We start from the raw sequence: 23,591 nt of genomic DNA on the forward strand, positions 1-23,591 counted from the left end.
GCTTTCTGAGCAGGAAGACTAGCAGATGCAAAGAAACTGGGGCGGGAGGAGCTCCTCGTTGTTGCACGAGGAGCATCAGAATCCATCTGTTCTGCCACTACTGCCTCTCAGGCAGCCTCCTGACTGCCAACAGCCAGCCCTAGAGCCCTGTACCCCTGTCTTGCCATAGCATGCCATCTCGTTTTGTTTGCCCTTTTGTTACTTGTCTTTCCTACTAGAATGTAAACTCTGTAAGGGTAGGAACTTTGTCTTTCTAATCGTCATTGTTTCCCCAGCATGTAGGACAAAGTATCTGACACAATAGGAGCTCGATAAACCATATGATGGCAAGATTGGAGGCTGAGTAGATCAAGTGTACAAGGGGACAGGGCTGGTATCCCCAGAAATGTGAACCTGAGACCGCAGACATCAGGAATCAGGATTTTAAGAAGAGAATTAATTAACAATATCTGAGTTAGGTTTTATCTTAGAAAGATCATCCCGGCTGCTTGGGAAATTGATTAGGTTGAAGTTAATTTAGAAAAAAAGAAAACTTTTGAAGATTCTTGGGATATCCTGGGTGAGAGTTGATGAGAGCAAAAACTTGTTTTTCTTTTTATTACCCATAATACGCAGTAGTCTTTCATTTCACATATATGTTCAATAGAACTGTAATAAACCCATCTTCTGTAAATATTTATGAATGATTATATTGTGATAAACTTTCTGCAGGTTGCTAAAGTTATTGAAAGGAAGGTTCCTTTCTTTTTGATAGACTTACTACTTCAGCAGCAGGTATTCAGAAGCAACCAATCAAGTAGCCGATTAATTAAATTTATTGTGCATTTTCAAAAAATCAACTACTATGTACTTATAATATGGTGAGGAGGCCACGAAGAGGTAAATATTTCAGTCCCTGGTCTAATTAGCTGCTTTACTTGTGAAATGAATGAAGGAAATAGTAACTGTGGTTACTTGTAACTATGGTTACAGATAAAATGAAGTTTTGTTCTGGGAAAGATACAGGGAAAAATTTTGCCTGTTACTGTATGTGTTTGTGTATAGATACGCACACATACACCATATGAATTACTCATTAGAGAAGTGAGCGATAATAGAACAGCCAATGCAAAAATCTATAAAGAAAACAAGGGGATTGGTAATTGTATAGGGACTATAACCAAGATGAAAATGCATAGTGTGCAAAAATGAAAAATTATTTGAGAAATATATAAAATAAAAATCTAAAAAAAAAATAAAATAAAAACAGCCCTGGTGTGGTGGGGAAAAAAAGAATCATTAGATATTTTTTGATTCAGGAGACACTACAAAATCTTGCTAATGTTTTATTCTGACCTGAGTCACTGTTATTTTCAAGGGTATTCCAGTTGAACATGTAGAAAATTCAAACCTAATTGCTCATGAAAACCAAATAAACAGTAGATTAACTTAGACTATAGTGAAAAGTTTGGTTGAGAAAAAGAAGGCTCACCCACTCGTGCTATAGATCACCTGTTACTTTGAGCAGAGCAGCCCGCCAGCCCTGACTAGTGAGGGAGGGTCTTCTTTTTCCAAGGAAGCAGGTAGCGACCTAGAGCATCTCTTACGGTCCGTTGCTGCCGGTAGAAGACATGACTCATGGGTGTTTCAGGGTTTAAATACTGCCTTCAGGAGAGGTGGAGGTAGGAGCGTTTAAGAGGTTAGAGACATTAAGACTATTACAGGGTTTGTCATTTTTAACCTAATAGACTATTGGTTTGAATGACTTTGTTCTGAAATATTTATTTTTCTATTTAACTATTCATTGCTTTGAGATGGCAGAACTCAGCCTCAAGGGAGAGTTCAGACTGACTTTCTAGTCTGAGTAATTTCAAAGGGGCAGGGAGGAGTACGTGTGTTTCTGTTTCAAAGATAAGTGGCAAGTTTACAGTGTTCTTGTGGCCAAAACTATACCTGTTCTTAGACTGGGAATTACCAAATCCAGTAATTCATTTTTCTCTAAGCATGGAGGTAAAATATATTGTGTTTCCATACATTGGGCCCTGGTCCTTCAGTTATACCCACTCTGAAAGAACGCCCCAGTCTAGTCTTGTGTTGCAGTTGGTCTGCATTCAAAACAAGACAAAGATGTTTTATTCTCTTATCTGTAGGTTCCACATAAGAAGATAATTCTTCGAGTAATTTACATGGATGGTGGTGTTGCCTGATATACACAGTCTACTCCCTTCCCTGCTCCCACCCTCTCAATCTCTTCCCCTCCTCTAAAGGTTGCTGCTTCAGGGCATTTTCTGGGACACCTGCTACTCTCAGACTTGCCTCCCGTGCTGCCCAGTGAAAAGCCTCTAAAGCAGTGCTTCTTGGGGTGGGGCCCAGACCACCTGTCTGAAGCACTGAATCACAGTCTGTGGGGACAGGATCTAGATATTTCGTTGTTCAGGCATGTTAACAGAGGGTTGTTATGTACAATAAAATATGGGTCCCTGCTCTCAAGGGACTAGGTAAAAGATGGGTTTGTGGGTATGGGGGCTAGGTGTGGTGGAGTTGGTCCATGCTGAATGGGGTTAGTGATTTTATTTTTGAGACTGCAGCAGAAATAGGTATGTCCCTCGATTCTTCTCTTGTGACCAGATACAAGATGAGTGATACATTTTTCCTGTTTGGTGGGAATTAGTCAATGTGTTGGTATATTTGAATTTAGAATTGAAACTTAGTATATCTCAGAACCATATGCAGTGTCACTCCTGATACTACCTATGATTTAAAGGAGAATGGCATCATCCTTTCCTCCTTTTCTGTAAGATTGAAGGAAACGTACATAAAGCACAAGCACATACATGTTGATTCTCTTCTTCTTAATGATACTCGACCAATTTTCTTTTCCCTCCCCCGCACTCTCTCCAATGTGATAGCAACCCAAGATAGCATTTGTTTCGTTACATGTCACCCCCCATTATACAGTCTGCTCAAGCCAAATAAAACAAGTGACTTTCCACCTTAATCTTCTTTTATATAGTAAATGTCTGCCTAACACCTAGTATTTGCTGGGCACCGTTGGGATTCTACACTGAATTAGCAGTGCCCCCTCCTATATTGAAGCTCTGATCTCATAGGAGAAAGAGAGGACACACACTTAGATAATGTCAAGTATACGTCTTTGAATTTGAATTTCTCATACATCTGAGTAGTGCAAACTAGATGCTATGAGAATCTAGAGGAAGGAATTACTTTTAACTGGAAATGGGGAACTTTGACAATTGCTGAAGGTCTATTAGACACCGTACTAGATAGGTGTTGTGTATTCTTTATCTCATTTCAGTGTCATAACAGAGAACTGCTGTATCCTTTTTCTAGTCGACAATACAAGTAAGGCTTACTTTCTTGTCCAAAGTTACACAACGGGTCGCCAAGCCAAGATACAGTCCCAGGTATATTTGGCTCTATACCTTAATCTCTTTTCTTTCTACATTGGTCAGCGAGCAGTGGCTGCAGGCTGCATCTGCCCCCTGCCTGTGTTTGTTAGGTCCATGAATTAAAAATGAGTTTTACATTTTAAATGATTGGCAAACAAATCAAAAGAAGAATATTTTGAAATGTGAAAATCATATGAAATAAATAGTTCAGGTCCATGAATCAAGTTTTAACTGGATCCCAGCCCTTGCTCATTCATTCACATGTTATCTGGGTCAAGCAGTTGCTTCAGAGACCCTGTCACCTGAAGGGCCTGAAGTACTACTTTCTGACCCTTCACAGAAGTGTGCTCACCCCTGCTTTATCCTGTACTTCCTTTCTTGGGACAGCTTCATGGAGATGGCTTATTTAAGCTGGCCCCTCTGGCCAGCTCAGATTTTCAGTGTACATTAAAAGCAGCCCACAGCTTGGGAGAGATGATGACCCCCTGCTGTCGCAGACTGCCTGTGGTTTGGGAAAGCACCATCTTTAGGAAGTGTTGCATAGTTTGGGTTCATCACAATACAGAATTTAACCAGGGGAAAATGGTTGAGGACCTCCCTGGAAATGCCAGGAACACCGACTTTAGAATTGGCCTGGATTTGGATTTGAATCTACTTATATCAGTTGTTAGGGAGTGGTTCTTGATAAGATACTTAGTATTTTTTTAAATATTAGCTTTCTTAATCTGTATATGGAGAATATTGGGAACCTGACCTTATAGGGTTGTGAGAATTTAATGAGTTAAAATATGCAAAGTGCTTAGTGTGTTGTTATATATGTATTAACATCCTTTAAATGTAAGCTGCTAATCCAGGTGAGGAAGGGTCTGGAGTTGTTGAGAGTATATTTAGTAGGCAGTGATGGAATTTGGTGTCACCAGTTTGGTGCATTTCCTTATTGCTCTGAATTGGTTTGTTTGTTTTTTTTAAAGTATTTATTTATTGCATAGAAGAACTGGGGTGTAGGCCAGAGGTGTGGGGGTGTGGGAGGTTCACCAGAGACAGAGGGGGAAGCGGAACAGGCAGATTTCCTGAAATAAACTGCTGAGGGGATCAACAGGCAAGACTGGAGAGGTCTGCTGTGACATATGTTGGTCAGCTCCCTAGCCAGGGATGGAACTCAGGCCACAGAGGTGATAGACTTAACCCCGAGGCCACCAAGGAGGCCCCCTATTGCTCCAAATTGTATTGAATTTTGCATGTTTGCAGAACCTTCCCTAATGTGATTGTAAACTCCTGAGGAGACAAATTTCTAACTTTTTTAAAAAATATTTATTCATTTTTATATAAGAACTGGGGTACAGGTCAGAGGCACGGGAGTGTGAGAGGATTCACCAGAGACAGAGCTGGGAGCAGAACAGGCAGACGGACCAAAGTACACTGCTGAGGGGAGCATTGGGCGAGACAGGAGAGGTCTGCCGCGCTATGTGGATAGCTCCCTGGCTGGCCAGGAATCGAACCCATGCTGCAGAGGCTGTGGACAACTTCACAGCACTGTGCTCAACCTGCTGCACTACAAGGAGGCCCCTAACCACTTTTTGATGTATTCCAGTGTCTCCAACAATTGTAGACTCATAGTAGGTATTTAGTACATGCCCTAGAATTGAAACAGATTTGTAGATTCCCCAATGCCTTCTCAACTACTCATTCTAAACTTTTTCAGTAGATTTTTCTTTTTTGATAATTGGTTTCCATGCCATTACGATTAGTTTTGTGTATCTGAAGTTATTTTTCTTGAATATTGTTCCCATAAATGTGATCGTTACTTTTTTTCTTATTTCAGTAGCACCCATTACAGTGCTTCTAGTAGATTTCAATATTTGCTCATTTGTGGAAGTTTGGTCCCATGACCTCTTCCTGGTGTTTTAATTGGCTAAGAACAGCTTTTATTGGGAGTCACTTCACATCTGTTACATGTTACCAATTCTTCACAGCTGTGTGATGCCATTAACATTGCTGTTTCACAGATGAAGAAATTGAAGCCCAGAGAAAGTAGGAAGTGACATGCTAAGTTTTTATATAGCGAGTGGCAGAGCTGAGGTCCACATTGTGGTTGACCATGTATTTCAGCATTGTCGTTGGTAAGGTAGACACTTGTTGGGTCTTAGATGAGTGTAATACTATTTTGGGTAGTTTCCAAACAGGGATAAACAAACTTGTTTATTTCATTTCTAAAAATTATTACCAGTGTTTACAACCCCCACACTCATTTCCTGTGTGGGTATCATCTTGAGCATTAATCAAAGGCATCATCCCTAAAATCGCATCATCATGGACTGCATTCTGTGTAAAATAAAATACTAGTTTTGTCCTTTTAATAATTAATTTCTTTTCTTGAACTTTTATATAGGTAACATAATGATGATGACATGGCAAGATACTGCACTGGGTTATAGTTTTCTTCAGGGTTGTTTTTGTTTTGTTTTGTTTGTTTTTTTCAGTTACCCAACTTTTTCAGCTTTCTCGCTCATTTGTGTCTTTTGTTTTAAAAAAGTTAGGAATGAAGGTAGCTTTTTCCTTGAAATGTGGAGGATTTCACTTTTAAGCATAGTGGTAAATATTAATAACATTGCTGATGGGAAGGTACTTATGTCTAACTTCCTGCCCCTCCCTGTAGTGAACTCAGATGACACAGGAGGAGTGGGCGCAACCTGCTCTTTACGTCCTTGGCAGATCGCTTTCTGCACATGGGGACGCCTTGTCTGAGGTGCTCTGCTTTATTCTGCTCATGTGAAGCCCTTAGGAGTCACACAGCATCCTGCATAGTTCTAGGTGGCGGGGATGCAACAGTGAACAAGAGAGGCCACACCTCGTGAGGCTTACTCTATAGTGGAGAAGACAAAATAAATGGAGTGAGTGTGTTTTGAGGGGGTAGAGTTTAAGTAGAGTGGGCAGGGGTGTTGCTGCTGGGACAGAGAGCCAAGGAACGGTGCACAGACACCTACCCGCTGGGGAGCAGTGGCCTTGCTTCCGGAGAACCTTCATTTTAATGGACACACTGATAAGAGCTAAAGGTTGCCATGGTTTATTTTTCCGCTCACATGAAATCATAATTTATATTCTAAGGAAGAAAGCAGTTACAATTAAATCTTTATTAGAATCTTCTTAGGTGAACTAGAAATTTCATTTGCATAGTATTCCTTATTGGCTATTTTTTTATCCTGTGGACTAGAACGTTTATAGACTGCTGAGGGGAAAGAGAAACTGTGTCTAGTCTTGTGGGCTACAAGAAAAAGTTAATTAATTTCTCATTTGAGATATACTCAAATTGCCTCACCTGTGACATTAAAAGCAAAACATTTTATGTAAACATAGAACAAAATTCTTGCCTGGAAATCACATGAACTGCCATCTTGTAGTTCCTCTTGGCCCATACTACTTCTCTTCCAAACTTACAACTTTGGAATCTGACTTAGAAATTTATTAGCAGAGATACCATCTCACAGCAGTGAAAGAGATACCATCTCACACCAGTGAGAATGGCACATATTAAAAAAACTAGCAACAACAAATGTTGGCAGGTTGCTGGTGGGAGTGCAAACTGGTCCAACCACTATGGAGAACTGTGTGGAGATTTCTTGAACTACTAAACATAGAGCTTCCATATGATCAGCAATTCCACTCCTAGGTATTTACCCAAATGACACAGAAACAGTAATTCCTAAGGACACCTGCACCCCTCTGTTCATAGCAGCACTATTTACAATAGCTAAGCTATGGAAGCAACCCAGATGCCCAAAAACAGATGACTGGATCAAGAAGATGTGGTACATATACACAATGGAATATTACTCAGCAATCAAAAAAGATAAACACATGCAGTTTGCAGCAACATGGATGGAGCTAGACGGGGTCATGTTCAGTGAAATAAGTCAGAAAGAAAAAGAAAAATACCGGATGGTCTCACTCATAGCAGGAATTTAGAAAACCTAAATAAGAGAGCAGGAAAAAGACTAATCAATACAAAGTAAAAATCAAAATCAACAAGCAACTATAAACCAGAGACACACTTATGGGGAGAGGGATGGGGAAAGGAAGGACTAGAGTCAAAACAAGAGGGGGTGCAATTGTATGGGGAATATAACCAAAATGAAATTGCATACATTGTGCAAAGATGAAAAAAATGTAAGAATTATATAAAATAAAATATTTTTAAAAAAGAAATTTATTAGCAATCTAAAGCCATTTAGCATTTTTGATGATGATGATGATGATGATACTTGGGGAGAACTTCCGAAATTGCAGAATATGTGTGAGATAAATGGAACTCACTCGTATCCCAGTCTCATTCCCTTAGTATATATAAACACAGTGTTTTTTTAAACAAAAAAGTTTGTTAAATTCCTATAAGTAACAAAATCTAGCAAGAGTATTTTCTTGACCTCCTCCAAACAGAAGGTTTACATTTCCCTTCCTTTTAGGAGACAGTTCACCCTCTGTCTTGCATTTCTTTGAGACATAGCGCTGAGACATAGCGCTGAATCCTATAAAATGTTTTTACCTTTCCTCCCTCATCTCCCACTGCTAATTGGGTTATTCACTTGTTTATTCTGTTGACTGTGCCAGCTTTGTCAAGCCAGCCCCCATGGGAGAGCCAGTGCCGTGTGCTTGTGTGCCAGAGCGGATTCCCAGCAGGACGGAGGTGGAGAGTGGGGCTTGGGGTGAGGAGAGGAGCTGGGGGGCAGCGGCAGAGTGCGAGAAGCCCTTTACTGTGCTCTCCTCGCTGGGAGCGAGACCGCTGGTATTCTTGCTGCCTTTCCCCCACCAGCCCTGGACTTGGGTTCTGTTCTCGTTCTTACCTTTCTTCAGACCAGCAACTCCTGTGAGAGTTTCTGAGCCAGTCTGCTTTATTCAGTTAGGAAGGTTGACGGGTAGGTAAGTAGGTAGGTAGGTAAGTGAAGTGCTGAATAGTTTGAAGGAGAATTATTTTATTATCTGTCCTTCTTTGGGCCCTCAGAATAGCTGAGGAGAAATCGAACACAGCACCCTGGATCAGATGTCTTGGGAAGAACTTACACGGTAATGAACAACAAAGACTCTCTGGAGAATTAAAATTTTTAATTTTTCTCTGAAAAATTAAAGGTTTCGTAGTATTGATTTCTAAGAACTGAACAAAGGGAGGATTTTTTTTTATATAAAGCAATCCTTAGTACCATAATGAAATGATTCTTGGACATTGGAGATGGCCAAATTATGATGTTCTGTGACTTCAAAATGGAAGACGGGAGTTTTGGTCTCCAGGTGTGTCACTGCCATTTTCTTAATAGCCCAGTAATTCAAAGCTTCAGCAAACTGACTTCCTCCATTCTCTTACATATTAAAAAGTAGACTTTACTGACTTATTACAAAAACAATACATGCTTATTGGAAGCCTGAGGGAACTTGGGGGGGGAGTTGCCCATAGATTATCCCTTCACTGACTTCATTGTGGTGCTCTTTTCTTGAGCGTGTATGTGCTTGTGTCAAAATTTGCTACATCTTACATTGTAAGGACACAGGTGCAATTTATTGTGTATGTCAATTATGTCTCAATAAAATTGGTTTTAAATTTCTGTGTTGATTGGACGACTAGAAGAGTTGGACTTCTCTCCTTTTTAGCATGTATTTTTGTTTGTTGGTGAGACTGAGCACGCATCCCCTCAGCCACTGTGAGCTTTCCCTCCTGTCCTGTCATGTGTCTTGCGTGTCCCTCTGTATGATTTACTCTTGCATTAGCGATAATAGCCCAGTGTCTGTCTCACCTGTTGAAAAATATTTTTCTTCCAGTTGGTTCTTCTTTTGGATCTGATGTCTCTTTCCACCCCACCCCCCTTTCACCCCCCCTTTCAGTCCTGACTTTCGCAGCCAAATCGGATCTTCTTCTCCTTTATGCTTTTTAGGTTTGCGGTCTTAAGAATCCCTCACACCCCAGTTATACTCTCAAGTTTAGTGGGTTTTTTTGGGTTTAGTTGTTATATTTCAGTCCTTCTAAATTTTTTTGGAATGGAGCATGAACTGAGAAGCTAATTTTATTTTCATTCTAGTGGGCAGCCAACTTATAAATACAGTATAATCAATAAAACCACCACCTCCTCCCCCACTGAATTGACATGCCACCTTTATCTTCTGTCAAGTTGCTCTGTAAACTCGACCTGTTTGAGGATTATCAGTGTTGTGTTCATCGCTTTGTGTGTGTTTGCTATTTAGTCTGTGTTTCATGGCAAATTTTACTACATGATCGAACATGCTCCACTTCATAGTCTTTTCCCCCCAAACTTTTGTAGTCTTTTTCATACACAAATTAGAAAACTACTTGGTCCTGTTTCCTTCCCAAACACTATGTGCTTTTCTTTGCAAAGGATATTAGGTGTATATTTTATTTTGAGAAGGATTAACATTTTTATATCAAACATTCCTCCAGAAACAAAAAATACCTTTTTAAATTCATGTCTTATTTGATATTGTAAATAACTTTGTTATTCTTTAGGGTAACTGGTTATTGCTAATTTAAAAATAATCATAATCTGACAGCACTTATTTATTAGGCCTACTAGTTGGTGGTTAATTATTTTGGCTTTTTAAGTGTAGCTATTTGTCTCTTAGGGTTTTTATCTCTTTCAGTTTTATTGTATGTAAAAGGAATGCTAGTGATGGTGCATTTGTCTTCTGATTTTTAATGATAGTAACAGTATTTCACAGTTGAATATGTTTATTGATGGTTTTTTATTCCCAGTTTATCTTTCGTTATATAATTAACGTATAATAACATACATAGCAATTATTCAGTTTAATGAATTTTAACAATTTGCCACCACTTTCCTAGAACAAAACATACAGCATCCATCATCCTAAAGCATTCAATAGCATTAAATTTCCATCAATACGTCCCCTCCCAATCCCCAAGAAAGGGAAGACTTCTTCATCACTTCTGTTACCATAGACTCATCTTTCCTATTCGTATTTCATATGAATGGAATTATACAGTGTGTGCATTTCAAAGATTCTTCCAGTGTTGTGAGCTCCAAGAGTTCATTCCTCTTTTTCTTCCTTGCTGTGGAGCATTTCACTTTTGGGCTCATACAGATAGGCTTCTCCAAACATTCTGTGCAGGTGTTTTTGTATGCATTGGCCGTTATTCCTTTTGGATAAATACAAGGAGTAGTTTAACTTTCTCAAAAATTGAAACTGCAAAACTGTTCTAGCATGGAATTGTTTCCATTTTACACTCATGTCCAAGTTCAGCAACATATCCAAGTTCTGCTTGTCCCCCCACCCTTGTTAACATTGTATTTTCAGTGTTTCCAGCTTGTGGTGGCTGTGAAATGGTGTCTCTTTCAGTTGGGTTGTCATTTCACGTCCCTGCTGACTAATGCCTTTTAACCTCCATTCATGAATTTTCTGTCCATTGACGCACCTTTTTGTGGAAAACATCTGTTAAAGTCATTAGCCCATTTAAAAATGCTTTGTTCTTTTTATTGTGATTTGTAATGGCTCATTTTAGATTCTGGATTTGTGTCCTGTCATATACACATATTGTGAGTACGGTCTCCCAGTCTCTGTTCTTTTTATTATTGTAATGGTACCTTCAAAAAAACAGACTTTTTTTTTTTTAATTTTGTTAAGTTTCAGCTAATAAGCATTTATTCCTCAATAGTTCTTGGTTTTTGTGTCCCATGAATTGCTTGTTGCAAGTTGTAAAGATTTTCCTGTTGTTGTTTTTTTTTTCTGGAAGCTTTATAGTTTTAGCTCTTAGGTTTATTAAAATCCCTTATCTCACTCAAGTTAAGTTTTTTGTAGGTGGGATAGAGTTAATATTTATTTTTGTCCATCCAGGTATTCATTTTTATCATTTGTTAAAATGCTTTCCTTTTCCTGCTCAGTTGACTTGATTTCATAATACTGACAGTGTCTGCATGTGTCTGCCTCCAGGTTCTCTTCTGTTTCATCCTCTATTTGTTGTCTTTAACCTAGTTCCACGCTGTTGTGATTACTATAGCTTTATAGTAATTCTCGAAATCAGGTAGTGTAAGTCCTCCTATTCTGATTCTTTTCAGAATTATTCCAGCTATTCTAGGTCCTGTGCATTTCCATATAAATTTTAGTAATAACGTGTCAATTTTTACAGAAATACCTGCTGAGATTTTGATTATGGTTTATGGGGCTTGGTGTGTATGGTCATCTCAAGAATATTGAGGTTTTCAGTCCATTTATTACAGCCCTTGTAAATTTCTTGTTTTATTTTATGCAAAACAACCGATTGTAGTAACGATGATTGAATCTTCCTTAAAAATAGTATGAGATCTTTCTGCAGCTTTGGACTCATTTTATTGGAGGTAGTATCACCTTATGGCCATCAAGTTAAAGTTGAGACACATTTGTTTAGAAAGTGCTGATGAAAGTTCAATGTCTCAGTGGTAAATCCCCTCTTGAACTGAGAGGAAAGAAGGCTAAGGCTAATTGGGATTGAGAGAGAAAGAGGAGGGATCGCCCATGACTAAGAGGAAACCAGGTGACATAAACTCAGATTTTCTTTAGTCCCTACCTTACGTCTGGATGGTTTATGTGAGGGGGAAAAGCTTATCAGAGTACTAACATTTAGATACTTTTGGCCGTATCTGCCATTTACTTTCTGAAGGATCTCCAGAAAAACAATGACTTTGCATTTCATGAAATAAAATGGAAGGTCAGGAGGTCACTTATTGAGATGAAGGGAAGGTGAGGGCTTTGTAAATTATATTACACAAGATTTAAACTCCTCTTTTACAACTTGAAGACAGAAGAGAAGGTAAGAGGAGGACACGGAGCTAGAACAAGCCCTGACAGTTTCCTTGGTAACTGCATATTCTCTGTTGATGTGGTTCAGACATCACACTGGATCCCTAATAAGCACCTAGGAAGGGGTGTCCTGTGGAGAGGTGCCCTGCTGGGTTGTTAGCCTTATTATGCTAGCAGTAATTATGAAAAACACTTTCACATTTTCTTTGGTCTGGGAATTTTTTGTCTATTTCTAATTAAAGGAAAGGTTTTCTAAATTATTAACCCAATTGCCAAGACATAAATAAAGCTCTACCTTGAAATCCAAAGATTACTTTTTTTAAGATTTATTTATTTATGCATGCAAGAACTGGGGTACAAGCCAGAGGTGTGGGAGGTGAAAGGATTCACCAGAGACAGAGTGGGGAACAGAACAGGCAGATCGACCGAAGTACACTGCTGAGAGGAGCAGCAGGCGAGTCAGGAAAGGTCTGCTGAGCCATGTAGGGAGCTTCCTGGCTGGCCAGGGATCAAACTCTTGCTGCAGTGGCTACATATAGCTTCATAGGTTGCATCTTAACCCCTTGCACCACCAGGGAGGCCCCAAAGATTACTTTTTAGTATTCTTTTGAATACTGTGCTCTTAAAAATCTAGAGGCTTAATATTGTGTGGTTTTAGAAATTTATTACATCATTCTTCTTGTTGATATGAATTATAGTTTAATGAAATTGATTTGGTTCCCCCTAATAATCACTAAAGAAAATACTAGTGGCCCAAACTAATTTCAATTCCTGTTGACTTTCCTGGCATCTTTTAAAACTTGATTTAACTAGTAACTAGTCAACTTTAACTGTAGTGATGGCCCTGTCTAGTAATTATAAATTGACCAAAGTCAAGTTTGCGTCTCCATATGAACATCTGTGTGTATTTATGTGACAGTATCCCCCAATGCTGAGGCAGTAAGTATCCCATTTTACCAGAGTAGAGAGAGACTATTCAGAGTTTTGTGTACATAAAATAATTGTGAAAAAAAATTATGAGAATTTAATTTTTCTCCTCTCACTGTTTGTTTTAGGGTAACCAGGAGCCAACAACAACTCCTGACGCAATGGTTCAGCCTTTTACCACCATCCCGTTTCCACCACCTCCACAGAATGGAATCCCCACAGAATACGGAGTGCCACACACTCAGGACTATGCCGGCCAGACCAGTGAGCATAACCTGACACTCTATGGAAGCACGCAAGCCCACGGCGAACAGAGCAGCAACTCACCGAGCACGCAGAACGGATCTCTTACGGTAGGTGACTTGGAACGCCCCCACTGCTGTTGTTGAGATCTTCGCCTCAGTCACCGTGCCAGAAAACCCTTTGATTTGTGTAGCATTTCCATTGCATGGCATGGATTTATGTAATTTCATAACTACTAAATAGGGATTTAGAATTAAAACTCACTGTAACTGCCCAGGAACTACAGTCTGGAGATGAGACAGATTACAGAGCAAGGTAAGTGCAAGGATGAGAATGAACTTAGGGAGACACTGCGTTCTTCAGCTTCACCAGTAATCTTCACTTTGCAAAACCTCATGGTCCTTTCCCTGTTCTCATCGTGACAGTCACAGCAGCGTTCTGCCCCAGCTTCCCCCTCCTTTCTGAATACATGGTCAGTTGGCTTCCATCACACTCCATTTGCTTCCTCAGCACTGGATGTTCTTTCTTTCCTTCTCTTGCTGGTTCCTTTTCCTCTCTTCAGTTTTTAAATGCTGTAGTGCCGGTCCTAGTACCTCCCGCCTCTCTTTAGATCCTCTTAGGACTGTACTACTGACTCCATCTAGCTGCTTACGCAAACCTCTCCGTTATGCCTGTGTCCTATCCAGTAGCCTGTCTTGGCAAGCATAACTCAAACATTTTCTTACTTCACCCTCTACTTTTCATCTAAGGCTATGGGGGGAATGCGTTCATGATCAGGAACTCAGCTCTTCTTCCAGGTTTCTTCGGTTTAAGCCCCGACATGGCCCCTGTGGTCGAGTCAGACTATGGACCAGTTATTTAGTCCCTCCCTGCCTTGGCTTGCTCATCTGTGAAATGAAGACAGATGAAACTACCTTGACTAGCTGTGAGGAAATAGAAGAGTTAAATTGATGTAAAGTATTTGTTGTCATTGCCACCTCTGTGGTCCAAACCTCATCACCCATTTCCTGTATTACAGCTGCCTAACTTACCCATTCTCCACATAGCAGCCAAGATAGTTCCCCACCCCACAGGTGCAAATAGTGTAAATTTTACTGCTTAATAGTTCCCTATCATAATAAAATCCAAATTCCGTACTTGGTTTACTAATCCCTGACCCCAGCCTACCACGTTGGCTTCGCCACTTATTACTAACTTGCTAAAGTAAATGGAATGTCATGAATTAACAATAGCTATATATCACCACAGAGGAATAAGCATAGAGGGATCATGTCTGAGATTTTTGTGGTATCCCAAGGCAAAAGTCTTCTGTATATGCATAGAAAGAGCTGTGTCTAGTTACTAGATTTCTTTTTGCCTTTCCTGTACCAGATTTTCAAGAGAGTTTCATTTATCCTTTTAACACTTGGTAAGATTGACTGCCCCATAAAAAACCTCACAGTACAAGCTTTTTTTCACACAGTCACAGGTTGAACCTATAAATACTAGAAAACTATTGGTTACAATAGTTTTTTTTTAATCTGTGGTATTGTTTTATATTTTATTGATTGCCATTTTTATCTTTATTATTTCTTTGCTTCTTCTAGTATAGGGTTTGAATTGTTTTTATTTTCTTAGCTTGAGTTGCAGACTTACATGATTGCTTTTAGACTTTCTTCCTAGTGTTCAAGACTATAAGTTTTCCTATAAGTTTTTGTTTTTAGCTATAGCCCATAAATGTGATCTAGTATGCCTTCATTATATTCAGTTCAGTATATTTTAAATTTTTTCCTTATGATTTCTTCTTTGAACCTGAGTTACATAGAACTATATCATTTAATTTCTTAATGTTTTTGATCTAGGGATTAATGTTTTTCATCAAATTTCGGAAGTCTTTAAACATGTCTGCAAATGTTTGTTCTTTCCCTTTCTCCTCTCCTTGTGGGTCTTTCACAGACTTGGGGTTCCCACAGACTTGGGCTTTGGTTTTGGGTTCATTTATATGTTTGTTTTTAATCTGAAGTTCTATTCATTTTTCTTCCATCATTTTTTTCTCCCTGTTCTGTAGGCCAAATAATTTCCATTTACTTATCCTTTCTTCTGTCATATCAAATCAACTGTGGAGCCCATCTAGTGAATTTTTAATTTCAGTTAGTTCAACTCTAGAATTTTCATTTATAATTTCTGTTTGTCCATTGAGATTTCTTGCATGGCATCATATTTCCTTCATTTGTTTGAACATATTTGTAATTGCTCCTTTGAAGTTGTCTGTTAAATCTTACTGCAATCCAGGCCCACTCAGAATCTGTTTCTAGTTACTGCTTGGTTTTATTTACTTACTTATTTATTTGTTTGTTTATTTATTTATTTAAGTCTGGTCACCCTTTACTGGTTTTTTTCATGTCTAGTAATTTTATAATAAATTGAACATTTTATTATAAAATGTGTTTTAAGTAATTTGCTGTGACATGTGACTCTGCCATGGTGTGCAACCACTGATATTTCGCTCTCTTTTTTGCTTTTTGGCTTGCTGAGAGTCACTGCTGTGTCTCCACAGCTTAGTGGTCAGCCAGTGATTTGGACAGAGCTTATGTTTATTTAAGCACCTTGAATCTTGAAGCTTCTGCTCCCTGTTATCCATCTTTATGGATTGGGAAGCACATCCAGAGTTCACTCAGTTCTCAGATCTGCCTTGGATTTTAGCCTTTTTATTGGGCTTTTTCCTGTTTTCTCGTCCATGAAGTTGCTGTCTGACAGGGATGTGTGCGGGGGGCATTTCTAGCTCTTCTAGAATTCTCTCATTTTCAGGATCTCCTCTCAGATTTTTGGCTGGTCAGCCCCTTGCCTCAGTCAGACCACAACCTCAAACCAGGAGAGCTGTATTTCTCCCGTTCAGCCCCTACCAGGTTTGCCACTTTTAGCTGACAAAGCTCCAGGTTTTCTGCTACGCCTCCAACCCCCTCCAAATGCTACCCTCTCTGGTAGTAAAACTACAGGTTTTCTTGGACACAGCCCCATCCTAATAAAAATAAGTTCTCCTCAGCAGCTCAGGGCTAGGTCAGGGGGTTGGAGTAGCCCCTGCAGTAAATTTGTAGACTCCTACTGGTCTTGCCCTAAGCTCAGACAATTTCTCAAGAAATGTCTCTTTATTTTCTGCCTTTGATTTCTAGGACTCAGAAATGACTGATAGTTTTGTCTACTTTTTTTATTGTTGTCTGTTTTGAGGAGAAGATTCACTGATGTGCGCACACCATCACATCCCCGTCCTTCCCTTACCCTTTCTCCTCTCCACTTCCACCCCTTTGTTTCCCCTCCTTTTGCCACCATCTCCCTGGGAAGAATTAGGAAAGTCATTTCTCAAAACAAAGTTGGAGTGATGGGAAAGATCAAAATGTCTGGATAAAAGCATGCGTGTCCATGCGGCTGAAGCTTTGAGTGTTTGGTGGGTGAAGATGGGTGGGAATGAGCACAGTTGGGAGAACACTTGAAGGTCCCATCTGAGAAATCACTTTATGGAAGGTTTTTGAGTAAGGATGTGGAAGTGCTTCCAAGAGACCAATCTGATGCAAATACGAGATGACTGGATGAGCAGGAGAACCAGTTAGCCAAAAGTTGTGTGCCTGGAGTTGATAAAGTTCCGAACGAGGGGCTTGCAGTGGCTACATAGGAGAGGGGCTGAATTGGAGTGAAATTATAAAGATAGAATATATAGGATTTGCCAGCTGATTGGATGAGTAATTAAGGAGACTGGAGTGAAAGCTTATGTTACTCTTATTGCTATAACTGAATCTTGAATAAGCCATTTCCCCTTCCCAGCCAGTCTTCTCATCTATCAGATGAAGTTAATAATACCTACCTGACAGGACTATAATAAGGATTAATTAGAAATGCCGTGGAAATTACTTATTCAACTAGTTTTTAAAGATAATTACTTTTAACTACATTTAAATCGGTTGTCCCAATTAATGCCATTTATTTGTACTTTTATTGTGACTTACAGCTGTATTTTATACCAAGCTTGTTTTTGTTGGCTAGTCCAATCTTGTTGATGGAAAGAACAAAGGGAAAGAACTTGTCATATAAAAATGAGAAGTAAGCTGTTAAATCTGGATTTCTTTCTTTCTTTTTTTTAAGATTTATTTATTTATTTATACAAGCACTGGGTACAGTCAGCAGCACGGGAGGGTGAGAGAATTCACCAGAGCCAGAGCAGGGAACAGAACAGGCAGACTGTCGAAATACTCTGTTGAGGGGAGCAGCGGGCACGGCAGGAGAGGTCTGTCGTGCCATGTGGGATCCTCGCCGGTAGTGAGGGATCGAACCCACGCTACAGAGGCTGCAGGCAGCTTCCCAGCCCAGCGCTCAACCGCTGCGCCACCAGGGGAGGCCCTGTTGTTTTTTGTTGTTGTTTTTTTAATATTTATTTATTTATGCATACAAGAACCGGGGTACAGGCCAGATATGGGGGAGGGTGAGAGGATTCACCAGAGACAGAGTGGGGAGCAGAACAGGCAGACAGACTGAAATACACTGCTGAGGGGAGCAGCAGACGAGACAGGAGAGGTCTGCTGCGCCATGTGGGTATCTCACCAGCTGGGATCAAACCCGCACTGCAGAGGCTGTGGACAGCTTCACAGCACTGCGCTCAACCGCCTGCACCACCAGGGGAGGCCCTAAATCTGGATTTCTGATGTGAAAGATGAATTTTGAAAGTTGATTTTACAATTGAGCTAGAAGATTCTTGTGCTCTTAAGAGGAGAGCTTGTTTTGACAGTCAGTTGGTCCCATTCTGTGCATTAGCAAAGAGCTAGCAGATAGGGGTCTCCCACCTGGGTCTGCAGAGATCTGAGTATCCCTGAGCCTGCCTGCAGAGGAGAAAGTACTTACCTTAGTTCCTATATGTTTAGATATTTTCCCAAATGCCAGCAGGCATAAATAGCCCAACCATTTGAAGTAGACAAGCTTTGGTGAGTAATCTTCAGATGTGAGCTTTGCATTTGTATACATGCCCCGCCTACTTAAGGGACCACAATTTCCTTGCAGACAGGAACTCTTGCCTGCCCTCTTCTTATGTCCAGTGGTATATAATGGATGTTAATAGTGAGTGATTTTTGAATAATAAAAAAAGAAGCTTATAAAGGTTCAGAGTTAAGTATCTGTGATTGATCATGGAGTTAATAACATCATTTGGAATAAGTGAGCAGTTGTTGGTGCAGCTAAAGCAGAGACTGGAGGGAGCAGCTGAGAGGCGTGTCTCATCATACTAGTCAGCAGTAGGTTTTACAGCCCTCCTCATTCACGGGCCTTGGCTCATACCTCTAAGTGAAGGCCACTTGGACCCGTGTTGTCCATCATCCTCTTTGCTTTGTTGCACACCCTTTTTTCTGGAAATAGAGCCAGATTTTCTTACATTCTATCAGATCAATCTAGTCATCCTCTCTCGGAATTGTCCACTCTCTCCTTTACTTGAAGGTACCTGTGTATTTGTGACCCACTAAAACATAGCCTAGAAGTTATAGTCCTTAAGAGTGGGTGCATTTGCCCAAATGAAGACTTGCAGCACGTAGTGAGAGAATTGGGGCCAAGTCCTCCTGTCAGAGCGTGTATTGTCGGGGCAGTTACCTTCGGCCTGCAGTGGAAGGGTTAGTATTAGCGTGTCCTATTTCCAGAGTAGAATTAGAGCCCGTAGATGTCAAGAGAAATCATCCATGCAGCCATCACTTTTCCAAGAGAGGCTCTCATTTCCCTCCTAAGGTAATAAACGGTATAGGGCACTGAGCCTGCACCAACCATCCACATTTACCAGTTTACCCTGAAAAAATAATTACTTACACCCTACAGGTCTGGAGTTGGTGCTTATGAAGTACTTGGGTGTTTCAGAGCTGGATCCATGAGGAAATTATAGGCTGGTCTGAAAATGCAAGAGGTGCTACAACAGCCACTCCCAGAGACCTAGGCGTGGGTATTTTCACATAGAGAACATTGTCCTCTGGTTCGTGTAGGACTCAAGACCCCCTCACAGTGTGTTGGTAGCTTCCTAATTATTGCTGCTTCTCCTTCGCATGCATCACTTACTTATTTCCTTACCTTCATGCCCCCTGAGGAAACTAGAATTGAAATGATACCAGGAGGCATGCTGCTGTGCTCTTCTGACCTGCACTGCCCTCCTGTGTTAGGGTGAGGGTGGAGAAGCACTAGTTATTAGTTTCAGGGCATGGTTTTTGTAACCTGTCTTCAGGGTCTGTACATTTCCGTCAGTATTTTGTACTGTCTTTGAAGTCAGTCAATTCTGAGTAGAATCACTGAATTTTAAAGCTAAAATGGATTTTAGGAATCATGTATGCCAGACTTTTACAGCAAGGTCAATGGTTTTAAGTAACTTGAACAAGGTTACACCTACTTGCTAACAGAGTTGGATCTCAGGAAATCTGCTTCACTCAAAAGTGCTAGAATTCTGCCTGTCCATGCACATTATAAAAACCAAAAGGCATCCATCTATAGAGGTGGTCTTACCTTCTTAGCTTCCACTTAGTCCTCCTCAACATAAAAGTTAGAATTCCAACTAGGACATACTGACAGGTTTTTCCCATTCTAAAATATACTTTAAAATACTCAATTTAAGTATAAGGTCTTTAAAATTGAGGTGATCTTTGTGAGTTGCATGATTTTATTTATATATATAAATTTTATGTATTTCTTATTTCTTGTTCACAAGAGTACGTGAATTGCTCTGTGGTTTTGTTTAATAGTGTGGTGTTGGTTGTTTCACTGTATGGTGTTGATAATCAGTATATGATGAAATTATAGATACAAATAATGCATTTTGTAATTTTTAAGCACTTTGACCCACTGAGAAAATAGAACTATTTTCTGAAGAAAATTGAATTATTGGTTTGTTGAAAAAAATCGACTTACATACAATCACCAGATAGGACCAGATCCTCAGAATTTGGCTGGCTGTAATAATATTCAAGTACACAGAAGAAATACTGAGGCTTTTCTTTTTTTTTTTTTTTTTTTTTTTCTTTTTAAAGATTTATTTATTTATTTATACAAGCACTGGGGATAGTCAGAACTGCCGGAGAGTGAGAGAATTCACCAGAGCCAGAGCGGGGAACAGAACAGGCAGACGGATGAAATACACTGCTGAGGGGAGCAGCGGGCGGCAGGAGAGGTCTGCATACCATGTGGGACCCTCGCCCGGGGGCTGGGGATCGAACCGGCACTGCAGAGGCTGCGGACAGCTTCACAGCCCAGCGCTCAACCGCTGCGCCACCAGGGGAGGCCCTGAGGCTTTTCTCTTTAAAAATAACTAAATCTGAAAGTAATTTTCCTCAAATAGGGAATTGCTCTACAATTTTCTGTGTCAAAAAAAATTGTTTGGTTATTGGGGAAAATAATTTTATATTCATATCACTAGTCTTATTCGTATATTGTTTTAGCACTGAGAAGTACCCTGCTTTTCAGTAAATAAGTGCATGGGCCAAAATTTCACTATTAGGAAAATTACACTATCATGTCAGTACACTTTTATTCTTTTGAGGAGAAAGTATCCAGGTCTTAGCCCACAGATGTCACCAGGTCTTAGCCCACAGATACTGTTATGGACATTTATTAAAATGCTTTAAATGTTAACACGTCTAGTTGGTAGTAGTTCAACATAGCTTGTAGTTCTTTCTTATTTTTCTTTTCTTATTTTCAAGACCATATAAAATGATATAATGAAAAGTATCCCCTCCCTCTCTCTAAAATATTCAGAAAGACCAAGTTTTTTTAAAGCTATTTTTTAAAACCCTCTTTATTATCTAATGTGTGGAAATCAGATTGAGTTGGGGCTTAACTCCCAACTTCTTCTATGTGCTAAATGTGTGCTGGCAGCTCCTACCTCACAGGCTGTATTTAGACAAGAGTGGGGCATTCAGGGTGATGTGGCTGTAGACATAGGGTGTGTTTAGGATTAAATTAGAAAACAAATAGTACGTACTTAGCATAATGCATGGCACATATAAGTGTTCAGTAAATATCAGTATAATACTTCTAGTTATTTAATTATGTCATCTCAAATAAAGTATTACAGCAATCCTTGATCTATAAAGTGATACAAATTAATAGATCATCGGATTATACCTTTTTCTCTTCTGCCATTTTCTTTCCTCAAAACCTTGGAAGCTGGTGCCTTCAAAGCCCTTCTGATAAAAACAATGCTTTTCAAAGTGAATTTATAGCTTGTTCTACAAAAGTATAGGAATGAATGAATGATATGTGTATGTCAGGGAAAAGGTGAGTTCTCCTTTTTCAGAATTCATAAGAAACCTGTTAACTTTATACATTATCCCCCAAGTGTACTTCATTTGACACCCATTTTTTTGTAAAACACCAGTTAGCATCCTGCAGAAGTGGCATTATACCCGTTAATTTTGGGGGCATTTTTGGAGCGCACACACACACACATTCTCTAAATGTACTGAAAGCTGGGGCATTCGTCTTTCCATTAGATTTTCTTGGGTATAAAATACATCACAATCTTATTTTATAAAAATTTGAATCATTGAGATTTGAAAAATAGTGTGATATAGAAAAATTAATGAAATTTTATTTGCACACGGACTTTCAACTGTTAAAGAACAAAATTGAACTGAATAAATTACAAAGATCTTGTTGGCCTTATTCAGCGATTCTTGAGTCAGGTAGCATCCAATCAAGCAGATAAAAAGAAACTTCAGAGGACTGTACAAACAAGAGATTTTATAGATACAAGGTAGTAGTAACAAGGAAGTTATACTGGGCACTTGCTGATTGATTAAAGCAGAGCCACTTTCCCTAAGTGGAGCACAGGAAGTCTGGAAGCTGCTTCAGGTAACTTGAGCTGACAGAAAAGTGCTGACTGGGTGATGGAAGGCTGCCTTCTCTGGTACAACAGGCAGAGAAGCTTTGTTAAGTAAGTTTCCTTTTGCTGACATGTGCTGTAATTCAGGCTCTCCTTCTTGAGATATAAAGGTTATTTGACAGCAAAGTACTTGTCAGCTCATAACAGACATAGGCCTTGTTGCCCTACTTTGCTGCCTTCATTAAAATACACATACAGCATTGTAAGATTTTTATTAAACATTATTACTAGTTCTAGAATATTTTTAATATACCCATCTGATTTACTTCCTGCAAAAATGCAGTAGATGGTTTTTGTGTCTGTATGTTTTTAGAAATATAAACCAGTAAGAACACAAGAATTAATACTTTTGTAAGCTAGAAAGCAGAGAATGGGGTGAAGTCACAAGGAGACAAGAACCATAATGCCTTTGAATTTCTCAATGACAAAGCTAGGTGATGGTTGAAAGTTGCCTTCAGAATGCTGAAGGAATTATTTTTTCAGTCTAAAATTCTATACCCAGTCAGACAGTCATTAAATTGGGGTGCCTAAATGGGTATTTTCAGACATAAATCAGTCTCAAAAAACTTACTGTGCTAAATTAAAATTCTTCCTTCCTTTTCTTTCTCTTTAGTCTCACAGCAGTAAAATAAGAAATCAAAATATCCCAGAAAAGAAGAGGGAAATTAAGTATGGAAGAAAATGGGATAAGGTCTACATCAAATTATTATTCCTGAGTTAATCAAAAGAGTCCATACTATTTCAGGTTGTATATTATACCTTACCATGATAGAGACTGAGAAGTAATACTTCCTTTTATATAGCCAGGAACAAGAGAACATTTGTTCACAAAGTATAAGTGGTTAAAATATTTCTATTGTGTCATAGCAGAGTCAGAAAAATTAATTCATTTCCCAATTGTAAGAGTTTTACAACAACTTCGTTTAAAAAAAAAAAAAACAACAGTTGTCCTCACTTCCAGAATGAGGTGACACACACTCCAGCCCCTGCCCAGTGATTTGGTCTAAAAATGAACAAGGGAGGAAAGCAGACGCGGGGATGTTTATACAGACTGTAAAGTGACTTAACCAGTAACAGTAGAAAATATTGCGAATCAGTGCTGTATTTGCAAATTACTCTCAGAACGCGGTAGCTTCCCCCTCTTCACAAGGACACAGCGTAAAAACATTTGCTTTTTCTTTCTGATTTGTCTGTTTCAACAATTAGTAGTCTAGATTAAAGTAAACTTGAAGTTAAGAATGTCAAATGGGAAATAATGATCTCATTTAATTACCGCCAGTGTATTTCCTGTTTCCTCTATAGACAGAAATCTGCCTTTTGGCCCCGATGGGCATCACATCAGCAGTTCTCTGGCGTATTTCTCACGTTAATGT

General features: G+C 39.4%; 1 protein-coding gene across 37 annotated transcripts in view; it reads left to right on the plus strand.

The window, feature by feature from the left end:
- Positions 1 to 23,591, plus strand: part of RBFOX2 (RNA binding fox-1 homolog 2) — a gene marked incomplete at its 5' end in the record, with an annotated part of 239,344 nt that overhangs the window by 179,741 nt on the left and 36,012 nt on the right. For 33 of the 37 annotated variants that reach the window (XM_084256411.1, XM_084256412.1, XM_084256414.1 and 30 more), the window contains one exon: positions 13,238 to 13,462. In XM_084256411.1, coding sequence (XP_084112537.1) covers positions 13,238 to 13,462 — 225 coding nt within the window. Of the gene's footprint in view, positions 1 to 13,237; positions 13,463 to 23,591 lie in introns of those variants that run through there. The other 4 variants (XM_084256439.1, XM_084256438.1, XM_084256440.1 and 1 more) reach the window with 1 other exon arrangement.

Source organism: Talpa europaea (assembly GCF_964194135.1).
Source record: "Talpa europaea genome assembly, chromosome: 15".
In the NCBI taxonomy this organism is placed as follows: domain Eukaryota; kingdom Metazoa; phylum Chordata; class Mammalia; order Eulipotyphla; family Talpidae; genus Talpa; species Talpa europaea.